General features: G+C 39.8%; 1 protein-coding gene across 1 annotated transcript in view; it reads left to right on the top strand.

Annotated features, from left to right (window-relative positions):
- Positions 1-377: 377 nt before the first annotated feature.
- LOC121400394 (acrosin-like) overlaps positions 378-15411 on the top strand; it is a 28935-nt gene continuing 13901 nt past the window's right edge. Inside the window, exon 1 of the mRNA XM_041583348.1 lies at positions 378-632. Coding sequence (XP_041439282.1) covers positions 605-632 — 28 coding nt within the window. The 5' untranslated portion in view covers positions 378-604. The remainder of the gene's footprint in view (positions 633-15411) is intronic.

The raw sequence follows: 15411 nt of genomic DNA, 5'->3' as shown, positions 1-15411 counted from the left end.
ACAGCAGTTTGTTTATATAAACTATAGTAGTACTTATCTGTTATCTACTGTGTATCGTGTGCTTGAATGGCTGCCCCCATGGCTACACATCAGCTTTTTTAGATAAATTATAGTAGTACTTATCTGTTATCTACTGTGTATCCTGTGCTTGAATGGCTGCCCCCATGGCTACACAGCAGCTTGTTTATATAAACTATAGTAGTACTTATCTGTTATCTACTGTGTTTCCTGTGCTTGAATGCCTGCCCCCATGGCTACACAGCAGTTTGTTTATATAAACTATAGTAGTACTTATCTGTTATCTACTGTGTATCCTGTGCTTGAATGGCTGCCCCCATGGCTACACAGCAGCTTGTTTATATAAACTATAGTAGTGTTTCTGAAGCAAACACACCAGTTTTACCAGTGCAGACCAACACTACATTATATTGTCCTTTCTTTAAAGCACTTTCATATTTTGGTTTAACTGTTCCTTTAATGTTACCCCTGTAGTGCATCAGCTTGCTTATTATCCAATGGGAGTACAGCCTATCCATCCATCTGTGCAGTTAGAAGTCATTGCTGCCTCATACTGTCCCAAAGACAAACTGCCCAACCTCTGGCAATGAAGGAGGTCTCTGTATTTATGGAATGTAAGTTATGGATATTGCACTTACTTTATAGTTCTTTAGTAGCAGTGGGAAGGGTGTAGGTATGGTAACAAGAGGAACCTTTTAATCCACAGATGTGTGTACAGTAGTCACATGTGGGCAATGTTTATCAAGTTGTGTTAAAGTGAGGTTTGCCCTGACCCCTGTCTTTAAAGGAGAACTAAAGCCTATCTAGTAGAAGTAGGTAGAAATGTACATTATGTTTTGTGCTTCTGTTCCAGCCCAAGGCAACCACAGCCCTTTAGCAGTAAAGATCTGTCTCCAAAGATGCCCCCCAGCCCACAATATAAGGCTGATTAGTAAATAATACACATAATTACTACATGGCAGCACAGAAACCAGTGCAATTAGCATCAGAATTGAATAATCAGCAAACCTGTAGCATCAGCTTATATTACAGCCAGGGAAGCTCATTTTCTGCTGGATAATTAGTGACGAGCCCTAAGCTTAGCTTCTCAACAGCCAATCAGAGCCCACTGAGCATGTGAGTGTCACAGACACTTTCCAAGATGGTGACCCCCTGTGACAAGTTTGAAGTCCTGGATCATTGCTGCTATTGACAAGCTCAAACTTTAGCCTCGTGCAATAAGTTCTGTAGATAAAATCTGGCATTTTTAGCCTTATTCATTTTTAGGGTTTAGTTCTCCTCCAAGCACTAGAACTGCTATTTTCCCAACGTCCAATCTCTGTTTATCCAACCCACCTGGGATTGGGACAGTCGACGAGATTACATTTTAACAAAGGCAACAAGAAATGTTCTTTAATGGGTGTTAATACTGACCTTGAGAAGAAAATTCTATTTTTTTACAACTCAAAAAGTCAATTGTCTGATGGTTATTTTTGGATAGAATCTTGGTTTTTCAATCTTGGTTTTTCCGTGTTTGTGTCTAATACTAAGTAGGTGGATTAACATGCAAGTGTTCTTGCAAAGCAGATTCAGAAGTAGTTAAATCCAAGTCTTTACTAGGACGTGTCAGTGCCACTAGTGTTGTATATACGATGCTCTGCTGGGTTGGAAAGTATCACTGCGTATTGCAAAAGAAAATATAGTTGTTTCAGGCCCCAGGGTAATTAATTGTAAGTTAAAGGTGAACAGTCCTTAAAGGGGAAAAAATAAAATCCAATTTTTACTTTCATTAATGAAGAAGAAATCTATCTCCAATATACTTTAATTAAAAGATGTGTACGGTTTTAACAAAAACCTTTCTGTATGCAGTGAAATTCCCCCTTCATTTACTGCTGTGGATAGGAATTGTCAGACGGCCCCTAACTGCTCTGCAGGGAAACAATCATACTCATGAACAGCAGGGGGAGCCCCCGCCTTACTTCCCAGCCATGCAGAACTCAAGCAGCTTTGTTTGTTTCCCTGTAGAGCAGTCGGCGACTGTGTAGAGATTTGTATTGGATTTTATTTTTGCCTTTACATCCCCTTTAGTGTTTCCAACTCCAGCTGCAGGGACAAAGATCATGGAACCAGATAAACTGGAATTCTAATTGAAGGGTTATTTATATAAAAAATATAATAAAAAAATACCCAAGGCTGAGGGGATCACTTCACTTTATGAGATGGTACAGCCCCAAACATTGGGCCATTTTCTAATATGCATATGCGTATCGCGTAACTTTTTGTCACAAAACAAGGAATTAAAAAATGTTGTCCCCTTCTCACCCCTAATTTGCATATGCAAATTTGGATTTGGTTCGGTATTTGGCCAAATCTTTCACAAAAGATTCAGGGGTTTGGCCAAATCCAAAAAAGTGGATTCGGTGCATCCCTAAAAATTAGAAAAAAAAGTTGTCTCTGTCCAAAGATTTATGGAACTATCTGTATATTACTGTTTTTATTGAGGTCTGAAGAGCAGAATATTTTATTGGATTGTGATACTGACACTAAGGGGCAGAATTATTAAGGGTCGAATTGAAAAATCTGATTTTTTTTTTTTTATAACCAAAACTTTCAAATTATCCAAACTTGATTCGAATTTTTAAAGAGCCAGAGTTAATTTGACTATTCGCCACCTAAAACCTGTCGAGTTCATGTATAAGTCAATGGGAGAGATCCAGGGACAAATTTGGACGTTACTAGCCTTCCTGACATTCAAGTTTTTTTCAGATCGAGTTTAGTCTAATTCGATTTGAGTTTGTCTGTAAAATTTGTGCGTGTTTTAGATATTCGGTTTTTTTATTAAATAACACCCCAATCAAATTTTTAGTATATTCAAATTTATTACAGTTAAAAAATTCACATTAATTAGAAATTTGGCCTTTAATAAGGGTCATGATGAAGGTTGAGGTCAAATCCTAGTAACTTGACGAAAGAAAATGTAATTTCCTTGGAATGGGAACATTAGATCATTTCTACAAAAACATTTGGAAATTCAGAGTGCCCGAGAGCCATTCAAACCAAAATCCGTATGCAGTACTCCACTAGAGTAATTTTTGGTTCTTTATCAATTCTCTCAAGCAATAACATTTCCTATCTAATGGAGAGGAAATAAATGCAAGAAATGCTTCCCGTGCAAATGAGTAAAATTGAGAAAAGTCTTCCTCCCATAGATCAGATATTTTAGATAAATAGCAATCGTTCTTGTATATTTTCTAGATATTCCGGTTTATCAAATGTGAGCCGAGTACAATGTTCATGTAACCAAGACTTAAACCTCATCACCTCAGTTAGACACTCTCTCTCATTAAATGAATGTGCATATTTTTTATATTTTACATGGTTTTATTACTCTGGGAACGTCTTTATTATAATGGAATGGATTTTCCAAGATGAGTCCCATGTCCATTTGTAGGAGAGTAGGGTTCATAAAGGGGTTGGCAGACCTTGGCCCATGTCTAATTGGGTGTGATACTGTCAGGCTACATACCAACTTGCTGTGATGTATGTAACCCCCTATATCAATATACAATTTCCTCGGCACCCCACATACTTTATTTAGGTGCATTCAACTCCTTGGGCTACTTCCAAACCCGTCATCATATTCGATATCCCATAGGGAGGAAGCACACCAATACTTTCGGCAATGACTTTACAATCATATGAAAAAGTTTGGGAACCCCTCTCAGCCTGCATAATAATTTACTCCACTTTCAACAAAAAGATAACAGTGGTATGTCTTTCATTCCCGAGGAACATCTGAGTACTGGGGTGTTTTCTGAACAAAATTTTTTATTGAAGCAGTATTTATTTGAATGCATGTTACTGCTCAATATTTATTACTGACAACACCAAATTGGTTGGATTGGCTCATTAAAATAATCCAAGGCAGGTGTGTCCAGTCATGAGAAAAGGTATTTAAGGTGGCCAATTGCAAGTTGTGCTTCTGTTTGACTCTCCTCTGAAGAGCGACAGCATGGGATCCTCAAAGCAACTCTCAAAAGATCTGAAAACAAAGATTGTTTAGTTTCATGGTTTAGGGGAAGACTGGAAAAAGCTGCAGAAGTTTAAACTATCAGTTTCAACTGTAAGGAATGTAATGAGGAAATGGAAGGCCACAGGCACAGTTGCTGTAAAACCCAGGTCTGGAGGCCAAGAAAAATACAGGAGTGGCATATGCAGAGGATTGTGAGAATGGTTATAGACAACCCAAAGATCACCTCCAAAGACCTGCAAGAACATCTTGCTGCAGATGGTGTATCTGTGCATCGTTCTACAATTCAGTGCAATTTGCACAAAGAACATCTGTATGGCAGGGGGATGAGAAAGAAGCCATTTCTGCAGTCACAGAAAACACAGTCGCTTGTTGTATGCAAAAGCTCATTTAGACAAGCCACAGTCATTTTGGAACAAAGTGCTTTGGATCTGATGAGACAAAAATTTAGTTATTTGGTCATAACAAAAAGCACTTTGCATTGCGGAAGAAGAACACCACGTTCCAAGAAAAACACCTACTGTCACATTTGGTGGAGGTCTCATCATGCTGTGGGGCTGTGTGACTAGTTCAGGGACTGGGGCCCTTGTTAAAGTCGAGGGTCTGATAAATTCAACCCAATATCAACAAATTCTTCAGGATAATGTTCAAGCATCAGTCACAAAGTTGAAGTTACACTGCAGGGGTTGGATATTCCAACAAGACAATGACCCGAAACACACTTGGAAATTTACAAAGACATTTATGCAGAGGGACAAGTACAATATTCAGAAATGGCCGTCACAGTCCCCCAACTTGAATATCATGGAAAATCTATGGGATGATTTGAAGCAGACTGTCCATGCTCGGCAGCCAACAAATTTAACTGAACTGGAGAGATTTTGTATGGACGAATGGTCAATAATACCCACATCCAGAATCCAGACACTCATCAAAGGCTAAAGGAGGCGTCTAGAGGCTGTTACATTTGCAAAAGAAGCTCAACTAAGTATTGATGTAATATCTCTGTTGGGGAGCCCAAATTTATGCACCTGTCTAATGTTATGATGCATATTGCATATTTTCTGTTAATCCAATAAACTTTGTCACTGCTGAAATGTTATATATGAAATGGAAGTTGCTACTTTGAAAGCTCAGCCAATGATAAACAAAACTCCAAAGAATTGAAAGAGGTTCCCAAACTTTTTCATATGACTTTCAATTGTTTATTCAGCAGAATGTGGCACAAGCATTTGGGGCTCAACCTCTTCTTCAGGTGCAATATATATCCAATAAACACAATTGTATTAAAAATGTATTGCACTTGAAGAAGGGATTGATCCCCAAAAGCTTTTTCCACATTCTGCTGAATAAATGATTTAAAGGCATTGCCGAAGGTATTGGTGTGCTTCCTCCCTATGTATGTAACCCTGTCTCTTATGGAGGATGCTGGGATTTTGTACTTGAGCACAGCGAGAGGGCTGCATATCCAACATCCCAGCCCTGTAGCGATTCTTCCATTTCACTGTCAAATATGTTGCTGAACTTTCACTTTCCATGTGTCGGAGCTGGGAATTGATCCATTTATCAGAACCGCCAATCCGCTTTTAGTCAAAACAGAGACTATGGAAAGGATCCCCAAGTCTTACCGGTTTATTGAACTACAACTTCCAACATCCCTTGTCATGCAGCGGTTACAAGAGTCCTGCAGCGGGTCGGGTACCCACGGGTTACTTGCAAAAACATGTGGTATCCTGCGGGTTGCAGGTAGAAGGTTGGATATGCAAATTAGGAGTGGGAAGGGGAAAACATTTTTTACTTCCTTGTTTTGTAACAAAAAGTCATGTGATTTCCCTTCCCATCCCTAATTTGCATATGCAAATTGGGATTTGGCTGGGCAGAAGGATTCTGCCAAATTCTACTGAAAAAGGCTGAATCCTGGATTCAGTGCATCCCTAGTATAGACGCGGGTTTGTGGATCGAGGGTTTTCTCAATAGCGAGTTTTACTCCTTTTTTTCTGATCAATGATGTCGCTTCCGGTTTACAATGACCGCACTTCCTGTTTTACTCCTTTTTTTTTCTGATCAAGCCTACTTCTAATGATGTCACTTCCGGTTTACAATGACAGCACTTCCTGTTTCTTGATGGTCAGCTGGGCGCGGATAAGTTACTTGCGGGTCCAATCGGGTAATTATGCAGGTCCGGGTTGCGGGTCACGAGTCGGGTTCGGGTTTAACAAATTGGTTCCACGCAGGACTCTAGCGCTTAAGTCTCCATTTCTGAACTATTGATGTGATTATGTTACAATACCGACTTGGTGCACTTTTCATGACCCCTCACCTGCACCGTATTTATCAAATGAGAGTTTTTATTATTTAAATTTGTATATTTTTTTTTTTTTAAAGATTAAACATGGCATCAGACTTTGCTTGTAAAAACACTGCTTTCAGTTTATTCAGGTACTGAAATGAACAAGGCGCCTCCTTTAATAGTTTCCAGAAGAGGAGGCGAGATCAGGTGCCTGTGGGTGGAGCACATACTCCTTGAATGTAATTTCCTTTCAAATCAGCATGTACTGTAGACACATTGTATTTGTATATGTGGTTAGAGTCTAGAGTGTATAAATGAGAAATTCTATGTTTGTGTTCTGAAAGCATTGGGAATAAATTTCAAGAAATGTGTTCTTCTCAGGCTGGTCTTTATCCTAAAATCCATTTGATGCTTTATAATATTCGCTTTCCTCTGGGGACAGATGCATTGAAGCCATGTAATTGGCAGTTTCTATTCACCAAGTGACTACATTAAAGGTGAACTAAACCCTTAAGTTGAAAACCCCTACCCTACATAGACCCCCTTCCACCCAACCTAGTTGTAGTTACGCCGGGCAAATGCCCCATAATCTTAACTTACCCCTCCGTGCAGATTCAGTGCAGCGGAGTTCATGGCGCCATCTTATCCTCGGAATGAGACCTCTGTATCGGCGCATGCTCAGTTGGAGCAATTTTCTGTTTCGCGACAAATTCGTATATGCCAAAACTCACAAATATTGCCGAAGCGCCGGTCTCATTCCGAAGTTTACTGAAGCGGCTGAAGATGGCGCCCGTGAACTTCACTGGACTCGACAATTCGCCGGCATCAAAATTGGCACCTATCAAAGTCAATGGGTGTCTATTAATCGTTGCCGATGTCTAAATTGTCGCAGCAAATTCGCGCCTGGCATATAAATTTGCCCATCACTAATCTGTAAGGCTACAAATATATCGTTATTGTTACTTTTTATTACTCATCTTTATATTCAGGCCTCTGCTATTCATATTCCAGTCTCTTATTCAAATCAATGCACTGGACCCTGGCAATCACATTGCTGAAACTGCAAACTGGAGAGCAGCTGAATAACTCAAACGACAAATAATAAAAAATTAAAACTTATTAAAGATTGTCTCGGAATGTCACACTCCACATCATACTAAATGTTAATTTAAAGGTGAACAATTTTTAAAGGGAATTTAATGATGATTTTTATGATATTTTTATTTCTAGATTACACTGTTTACATTGCAAATATTTCACTCTACAATATCTCCTTCTCAATGTAACTGAATCTGTCTCAGTGGGACCTGGATTTTACTATTGAGTGATGCGTCCCGTTCGATATCTGGCCAAAATTCGGCCAGATGCTAAACAGGCGGGTTAGAAAATCCCGTCGGATCGCAGCCGTATCTTTTCACTGTCCCGTGATCTGACCAGCCGTTTCGCCTCCATTCTGATCCGATCGTTGGGCCCATCAGCCAGATATCGCCACTTTAATGTGGGCTTATCGGGAAGAGATCCGGTTGTTTGTGGACAACGCCAAATGAGTGAATGGCCACCTTTAGATCTACCAGGCAGCTGCTATCTGGTTACCTTCCCATTGTTTTGTTGTTTGGCTGCTGGCAGGGGAAAAGGAGGGGGGTGATATAATTCCAACTTGCAGTAAAGAGTGACTGAAGTGTATCAGAGCACAAGTCACATGACTGTGGGCAGCTGGGAAACTGACAATATGTCTATCCCCGTATCAGATTTCAAAATAAAATATAAAAAATCTGTTTGCTCTTTTGAGAAATGGATTTCAGTGCAGAATTCTGCTGGAGCAGGTGCATTTTTAAAAAAACATTTTTTTTCCCATGACAGTATCCCTTTAAGAGATCTAATGTCCTTGCCATATATTCAGAATGTTTTACCGTTACTCACATTACTTGCATTCATTTTGTTGTTTCAATTTACAATCACCCCATTCGTTGCGGTGTCAGACAGATTGGATTTGGGGCATTGTGTCTCCAAGAACATATTATTCTCTAGGAACATATTATTCTCTTTACAACTAGGAATGTTTTCAGACACCTTGATGGTCAGTGAACTCTCCAGTTGTCCCTCTGTATTTGATCCCCCTGACAATGTACCAGTTTGGATGCACCCGTGAGGCTGTTGTTCACTCAGGGTGCAAGTATTTAGCATCGCCTCTGGGTTGCCTGTTTGACCATGTTACCTGCATCTCTTATACCGTTTACTGACTTGTACAATTCTGCAAATACTTCCCCTACTGGGTCCCTTGGCTCAAATTTCTGGGAGGGCAAAATCCCTGGACCTGGGGTTTTTAGAAGCTCCCGACCAGTGTGCAAAATATTCCCAGGAGAGGGGTACACAGAAACCTTTGCTTTGTGACTGTTTTTTTAGAATAACATTTCCAGGCCATTCTCCTGCTCCTCACTGCTATTCAACTCGGTGGATTCTTTCAGGAGATTTGCCACTTCCTGCTCATCGAGGGCAGTTTTAGAGCATTTCCATCCAGTCAATGTCTTTTCTATACTTTGCATAGACATGGCCTGAAAGAAAGTTATTATTAGAATAGTGTGCATCACACAGAGCTGTGTATCCTGTGCTTGAATGTCTGCCCCCATGGCTACACAGCAGCTTGTTTATATAAACTATAGTAGTACTTATCTGTTATCTACTGTGTATCCTGTGCTTGAATGGCTGCCCCCATGGCTAGACAGCAGCTTGTTTATATAAACTATAGTAGTACTTATCTGTTATCTACTGTGTATCCTGTGCTTGAATGTCTGCCCCCATGGCTACACAGCAGCTTGTTTATATAAACTATAGTAGCACTTATCTGTTATCTACTGTGTATCCTGTGCTTGAATGGCTGCCCCCATGGCTAGACAGCAGCTTGTTTATATAAACTATAGTAGTACTTATCTGTTATCTACTGTGTATCATGTGCTTGAATGGCTGCCCCCATGGCTAGACAGCAGCTTGTTTATATAAACTATAGTAGTACTTATCTGTTATCTACTGTGTATCCTGTGCTTGAATGGCTGCCCCCATCGCTACACAGCAGCTTGTTTATATAAACTATAGTAGTACTTATCTGTTATCTACTGTGTATCCTGTGCTTGAATGGCTGCCCCCATCGCTACACAGCAGCTTGTTTATATAAACTATAGTAGTACTTATCTGTTATCTACTGTGTATCCTGTGCTTGAATGGCTGCCCCCATGGCTACACAGCAGCTTGTTTATATAAACTATAGTAGTACTTATCTGTTATCTACTGTGTATCCTGTGCTTGAATGGCTGCCCCCATGGCTAGACAGCAGCTTGTTTATATAAACTATAGTAGTACTTATCTGTTATCTACTGTGTATCCTGTGCTTGAATGTCTGCCCCCATGGCTACACAGCAGCTTGTTTATATAAACTATAGTAGCACTTATCTGTTATCTACTGTGTATCCTGTGCTTGAATGGCTGCCCCCATGGCTAGACAGCAGCTTGTTTATATAAACTATAGTAGTACTTATCTGTTATCTACTGTGTATCATGTGCTTGAATGGCTGCCCCCATGGCTAGACAGCAGCTTGTTTATATAAACTATAGTAGTACTTATCTGTTATCTACTGTGTATCCTGTGCTTGAATGGCTGCCCCCATGGCTAGACAGCAGCTTGTTTATATAAACTATAGTAGTACTTATCTGTTATCTACTGTGTATCCTGTGCTTGAATGGCTGCCCCCATCGCTACACAGCAGCTTGTTTATATAAACTATAGTAGTACTTATCTGTTATCTACTGTGTATCCTGTGCTTGAATGGCTGCCCCCATGGCTACACAGCAGCTTGTTTATATAAACTATAGTAGTACTTATCTGTTATCTACTGTGTATCCTGTGCTTGAATGGCTGCCCCCATGGCTAGACAGCAGCTTGTTTATATAAACTATAGTAGTACTTATCTGTTATCTACTGTGTATCCTGTGCTTGAATGGCTGCCCTCATGGCTACACCGCAGCTTGTTTATATAAACTATAGTAGTACTTATCTGTTATCTACTGCGTATCCTGTGCTTGAATGGCTGCCCCCATGGCTAAACAGCAGCTTGTTTATATAAACTATAGTAGTACTTATCTGTTATCTACTGTGTATCCTGTGCTTGAATGGCTGCCCCCATGGCTACACAGCAGCTTGTTTATATAAACTATAGTAGCACTTATCTGTTATCTACTGTGTATTCTGTGCTTGAATGGCTGCCCCCATGGCTATACAGCAGCTTGTTTATATAAACTATAGTAGTACTTATCTGTTATCTACTGTGTATCCTGTGCTTGAATGGCTGCCCCCATGGCTAGACAGCAGCTTGTTTATATAAACTATAGTAGTACTTATCTGTTATCTACTGTGTATCCTGTGCTTGAATGTCTGCCCCCATGGCTACACAGCAGCTTGTTTATATAAACTATAGTAGCACTTATCTGTTATCTACTGTGTATCCTGTGCTTGAATGGCTGCCCCATGGCTAGACAGCAGCTTGTTTATATAAACTATAGTAGTACTTATCTGTTATCTACTGTGTATCCTGTGCTTGAATGGCTGCCCCCATGGCTAGACAGCAGCTTGTTTATATAAACTATAGTAGTACTTATCTGTTATCTACTGTGTATCCTGTGCTTGAATGGCTGCCCCCATCGCTACACAGCAGCTTGTTTATATAAACTATAGTAGTACTTATCTGTTATCTACTGTGTATCCTGTGCTTGAATGGCTGCCCCCATCGCTACACAGCAGCTTGTTTATATAAACTATAGTAGTACTTATCTGTTATCTACTGTGTATCCTGTGCTTGAATGGCTGCCCCCATGGCTACACAGCAGCTTGTTTATATAACTATAGTAGTACTTATCTGTTATCTACTGTGTATCCTGTGCTTGAATGGCTGCCCCCATGGCTACACAACAGCTTGTTTATATAAACTATAGTAGTAATTATCTGTTATCTACTGCGTATCCTGTGCTTGAATGGCTGCCCCCATGGCTACACAGCAGCTTGTTTATATAAACTATAGTAGTACTTATCTGTTATCTACTGTGTATCCTGTGCTTGAATGGCTGCCCCCATGGCTACACAACAGCTTGTTTATATAAACTATAGTAGTACTTATCTGTTATCTACTGTGTATCCTGTGCTTGAATGGCTGCCCCCATGGCTACACAGCAGCTTGTTTATATAAACTATAGTAGTTGTACCAGTGCAGGGCAACAGACTATTATAGTTACACTTTCAGTTGTTGGTGTTACTGTTCCTTTAATGTAAATATCAGCAAGGACAACATCCCTATATAGGTCAGACTAAGAGTTATATGGAGGTGTATATAAGTATTGCACCACTAGACAGATCTGATAAATGCCACTTCCTATGATATTGGATCTCAATTTGATATTCTCTCTGTATTACATAACATATATATATATATAACATGGTGATGTAACAATTGTTATAATTACACGTCAGTCACGTCATGCGCTTCCCTCCCAGTTACTGCCGCTCATGAGATCACATTACCCACAGCTGAAGGTTTCCGGGAGTTGTAGCACAAATACAACTGACTATATTGTTTATTTAAACATCACTAATATACGAATTGCCGCTTTGAGCCTTTCTGTATTGCCTGGAGCTCCCGTCTGCTTTAGCTCTTCCAACCCGACACAGCTAAACTACATCCAAAGTTCTTTAGAGGATGCTGGGAACCACAGTAAAGCTGCAATTGAGAGGCCTCACGGCCACCGTATCCTTCAAACACTACTCTCCTCCAGCCCTTCCTAGCAAGTTTACATTTTTAAATATCGCGCTACTTCCGAATAAGAACGGAGTCGTGATTGGCTGACAACAACCACGTGCTGAATTGTTATTATCGGCGCCCTCTAGTGTTCGAGAGGAGAACGTTCGCTTCCAACTGACGTTGCGTAACGTCTTATGTGCGCCAAACTAGTACTCCCGCCTTTATTCCCTCAGAAGCTCAGTCAGCGCTCGGTGGCGCCTAGTTTTGCTGCATCTCTAAATAATGTGCTTAACATGGAATCTATTATACTAGTGATATTCACTGTATAAATATACTGCTGCATATATGTACTTGAACATCTTCTTGACGGTACAATTCAATGAGGGGAGTTCAGGTTTAACCAACTTTACCTCAGAGCAGTGACCTGCAGTCAGAGAGGCCGCCAATATTAATCTTGGGGGGGGGGGAAGACAAAGATTCTGGAAAGCTTTCATTTAGATGTACTTAAAGCACCTTTTAATTAACTTTTAGTATCTTACAGAATGGCTAATTCAATTGGCCTTTATTGTTTTTTATACTTTTTGAATGATTTGTCTTTTTCTTCTGACTTTCCAACTTTCAAATGGGGGTCACTGACCCCATCTAAAAATTAAATTTTCTGTAAGGCTACAAAGGTATTGTTCTTGCTACTTTTTATTGCTCTTTCTATTCAGGTCTCTCCCGTCTCTTATTCAAATCATGGTTGCTAGGGGGATTTGGACCATAGCAACCAGTACTTAAAATGCAAATTGAAGAGCTGCGAATAAAAAGCTAAATAACTCAAAAACTTTAAATAATAAAAAACAGCTTCAAGGAAGTTTTTTTTCAAACTGGAAGTGTTTTTTCTTTTTGTAGCCTTACAGAGTGTTTGCTTTTTAGAAGGGGTCAGCGATGCCCAATTGAAAGCTGCAAAGAGTCAGAAGAAAAAAGCAAATAACTATTAAACTACAAAAAATAAATAATGAAATCCCATTGAAAAGTTGCTTAGAATTGGCTACTCTATAACATACTAAGAGTTACCTTAAAGGTGAACCACGCCTTTAAAGGATGAAGTTAAGTAATTATAGAAAATCCATTATCCAGAAAACCCCAGGTCCTGAGCATTCTGGACAGCTCTCATGCCCTTTTATATAAAAGTTCTAATCTCTGGCTTTATGCCACTTAATTCCACAAGTTTTTGCAAAATGCAAAAAAAACTTTTTTTAAAATTTGTTTCTATTCAGCCTCAGCAAAAAAAAAGGATATCACATGATTGCAAGGGGCAAGTGAATTCAATATCCAAACGCAGATTCATTCATTTTATTTAAGCATTTTTCCAGTCTGTTATTTACACCTCTGGCCCAGTTCGTAGTGCCGGGGAGCCTTGCAACCTGACATTTTAAAATAGATCTATTTAGGTGATTACTGTAGTTTGAAGAAACAAATCTTTTTTTTTTTTTTTTCAACTTAAAATTTTTATTGGATAAAGGTGCATACATATCGTAGTTATACAAACAATATGAATTGAAAATGAACACTGTATAACAGTTTAGTATATTTCAAGGAGATAAATTACATTCAGAAACAAAAGGAGAAGTTATCCATTTTTCTTTTAGAGCAGAGAATCATACATTAAGTAGTGGAAGGAGTAGAATATAGGTAATTCCTACATATCCTCAAGTTAACCAACAATCCACTGAAGATTGCATGGCAAGTTGTGTAATGATGGGAAGAAGCAGGGGAAGAAGCCAAAGAACAATCAAATCCGGGTGTGTCTATATAAGGAGGTCAAAGTCTACTGTTTAGGTTTAGGCCCTTTTTTTCAGAAAGCCCGACAGTGTACACATCCCATTTTGACCACACTTTCTCCCATTTACATCTGTTACCCCTAATGTTGGCCGTCATATATTCCATCTCTCTCATATCCTTCACCCTATAGATAACATCTTCTATTTTTGGCGGGGAGGCCGATTTCCAAAGGGCTGTAATAGCCAATCTGGTAGCAGTTAGAATAAAATTTGTAAGTCTTTGTTCTGCAAAGGTGATATCTGGGAATGGCCTGCCCACCAAAGTAGTATAGATGTCAAGATGGACGTTTTTAGAAAGAACATTCGTTAGTAGCTCCTCTACTTTGTGCCATAGTGATGTTAATTTGGGGCACTCCCACATTATATGTTGCTGCGTTCCTCTAAGACCACAACCTCTCCAACACAACGAGGAAGTGCCTGGAAAAATACGGCTAAGCTTAGCTGGAGTGTCGTACCAAAAGAACAATGATTTATAGATGCTTTCTTTCTGTCTGACACATGTTGCACTTCTGTTTGCATTTTCCCAAATTTCGGACCAAACTTCCATAGGGAGAGGATCGGAAGTGATTTCCTCCCATTTTAACATATAAGGATGCTTGGGGAAAGGGCTGGCTGAAATAGTCATAATATTATTGTATAAAGTAGAGATCAAGGCTTTCCTAGGTAGACCTTTTAAGCATAACCTCTCAAATTGGGTTAGGGAGGGGGATGATGTGCCTCGGGGAAGGCCTTGGCCGATGAAATAAAGTATTTGTACCAATTCATACATCCTATTTGGTGGGATAGAGAACTTAATCTTAAGTTCCTCAAGAGTTCGTTGCTTGAGAGTTAGGGGATTTAAAAAATCATAAGTTCTGGATAGATCCTGTGCACCCCAGTAGTTTCTAAAGTGCATCAAAAGACCAGGAGGGAAGGCAGCATTTCCTAAGAAAGGAGTGACCAGTGAGTGGGGGTTGGCTAGACGATATTTTGCCTTGCATAGCTTCCATATCCTCAGAGTAAATGACATTGGAGAGAGGAGTGGACCAAGTTTTCTATCCTTTGGGACCCAGAGAAGTGAGCCAGGATGTATTGGAGTAATCCATAGCGCCTCTATATAAGCCCATTTACTCGTGTGATTATATGTGGTCCACCCAGGTATATGTCTTAAGTGAGACGCCTCATAGTAGGCCCTCAAGGATGGGACCGAGAGACCCCCTTGTGATTTACTAGTGGTCATAAGTGTGCCAGCTAATCTATGTCTGCGTTTTCCCCATATAAACTTAAAGATAGATGTCTGAAGATCTCTAAGAACTAAACGGGGAACCGCTATCGGGAGGGTCTCGAACAGATACAAGAGCTTTGGAAGAATCGACATCTTGATCACTGTTATGCGACCCAACCATGATATAGTATATGAATTCCACTTAAGGAGGGATGCCTTGATCGTTTGTATCAATGGGGGAAAGTTGACCTGATACAATTGACTATATGTTTTAGTTAGGTGAA

The sequence above is a fragment of the Xenopus laevis genome, chromosome 2S, assembly GCF_017654675.1.
Source record: "Xenopus laevis strain J_2021 chromosome 2S, Xenopus_laevis_v10.1, whole genome shotgun sequence".
NCBI lineage: Eukaryota > Metazoa > Chordata > Amphibia > Anura > Pipidae > Xenopus > Xenopus laevis.
The sequence above is the reverse complement of the archived record's forward strand: the minus strand, read 5'-3'. Positions and strand labels throughout refer to the sequence as shown.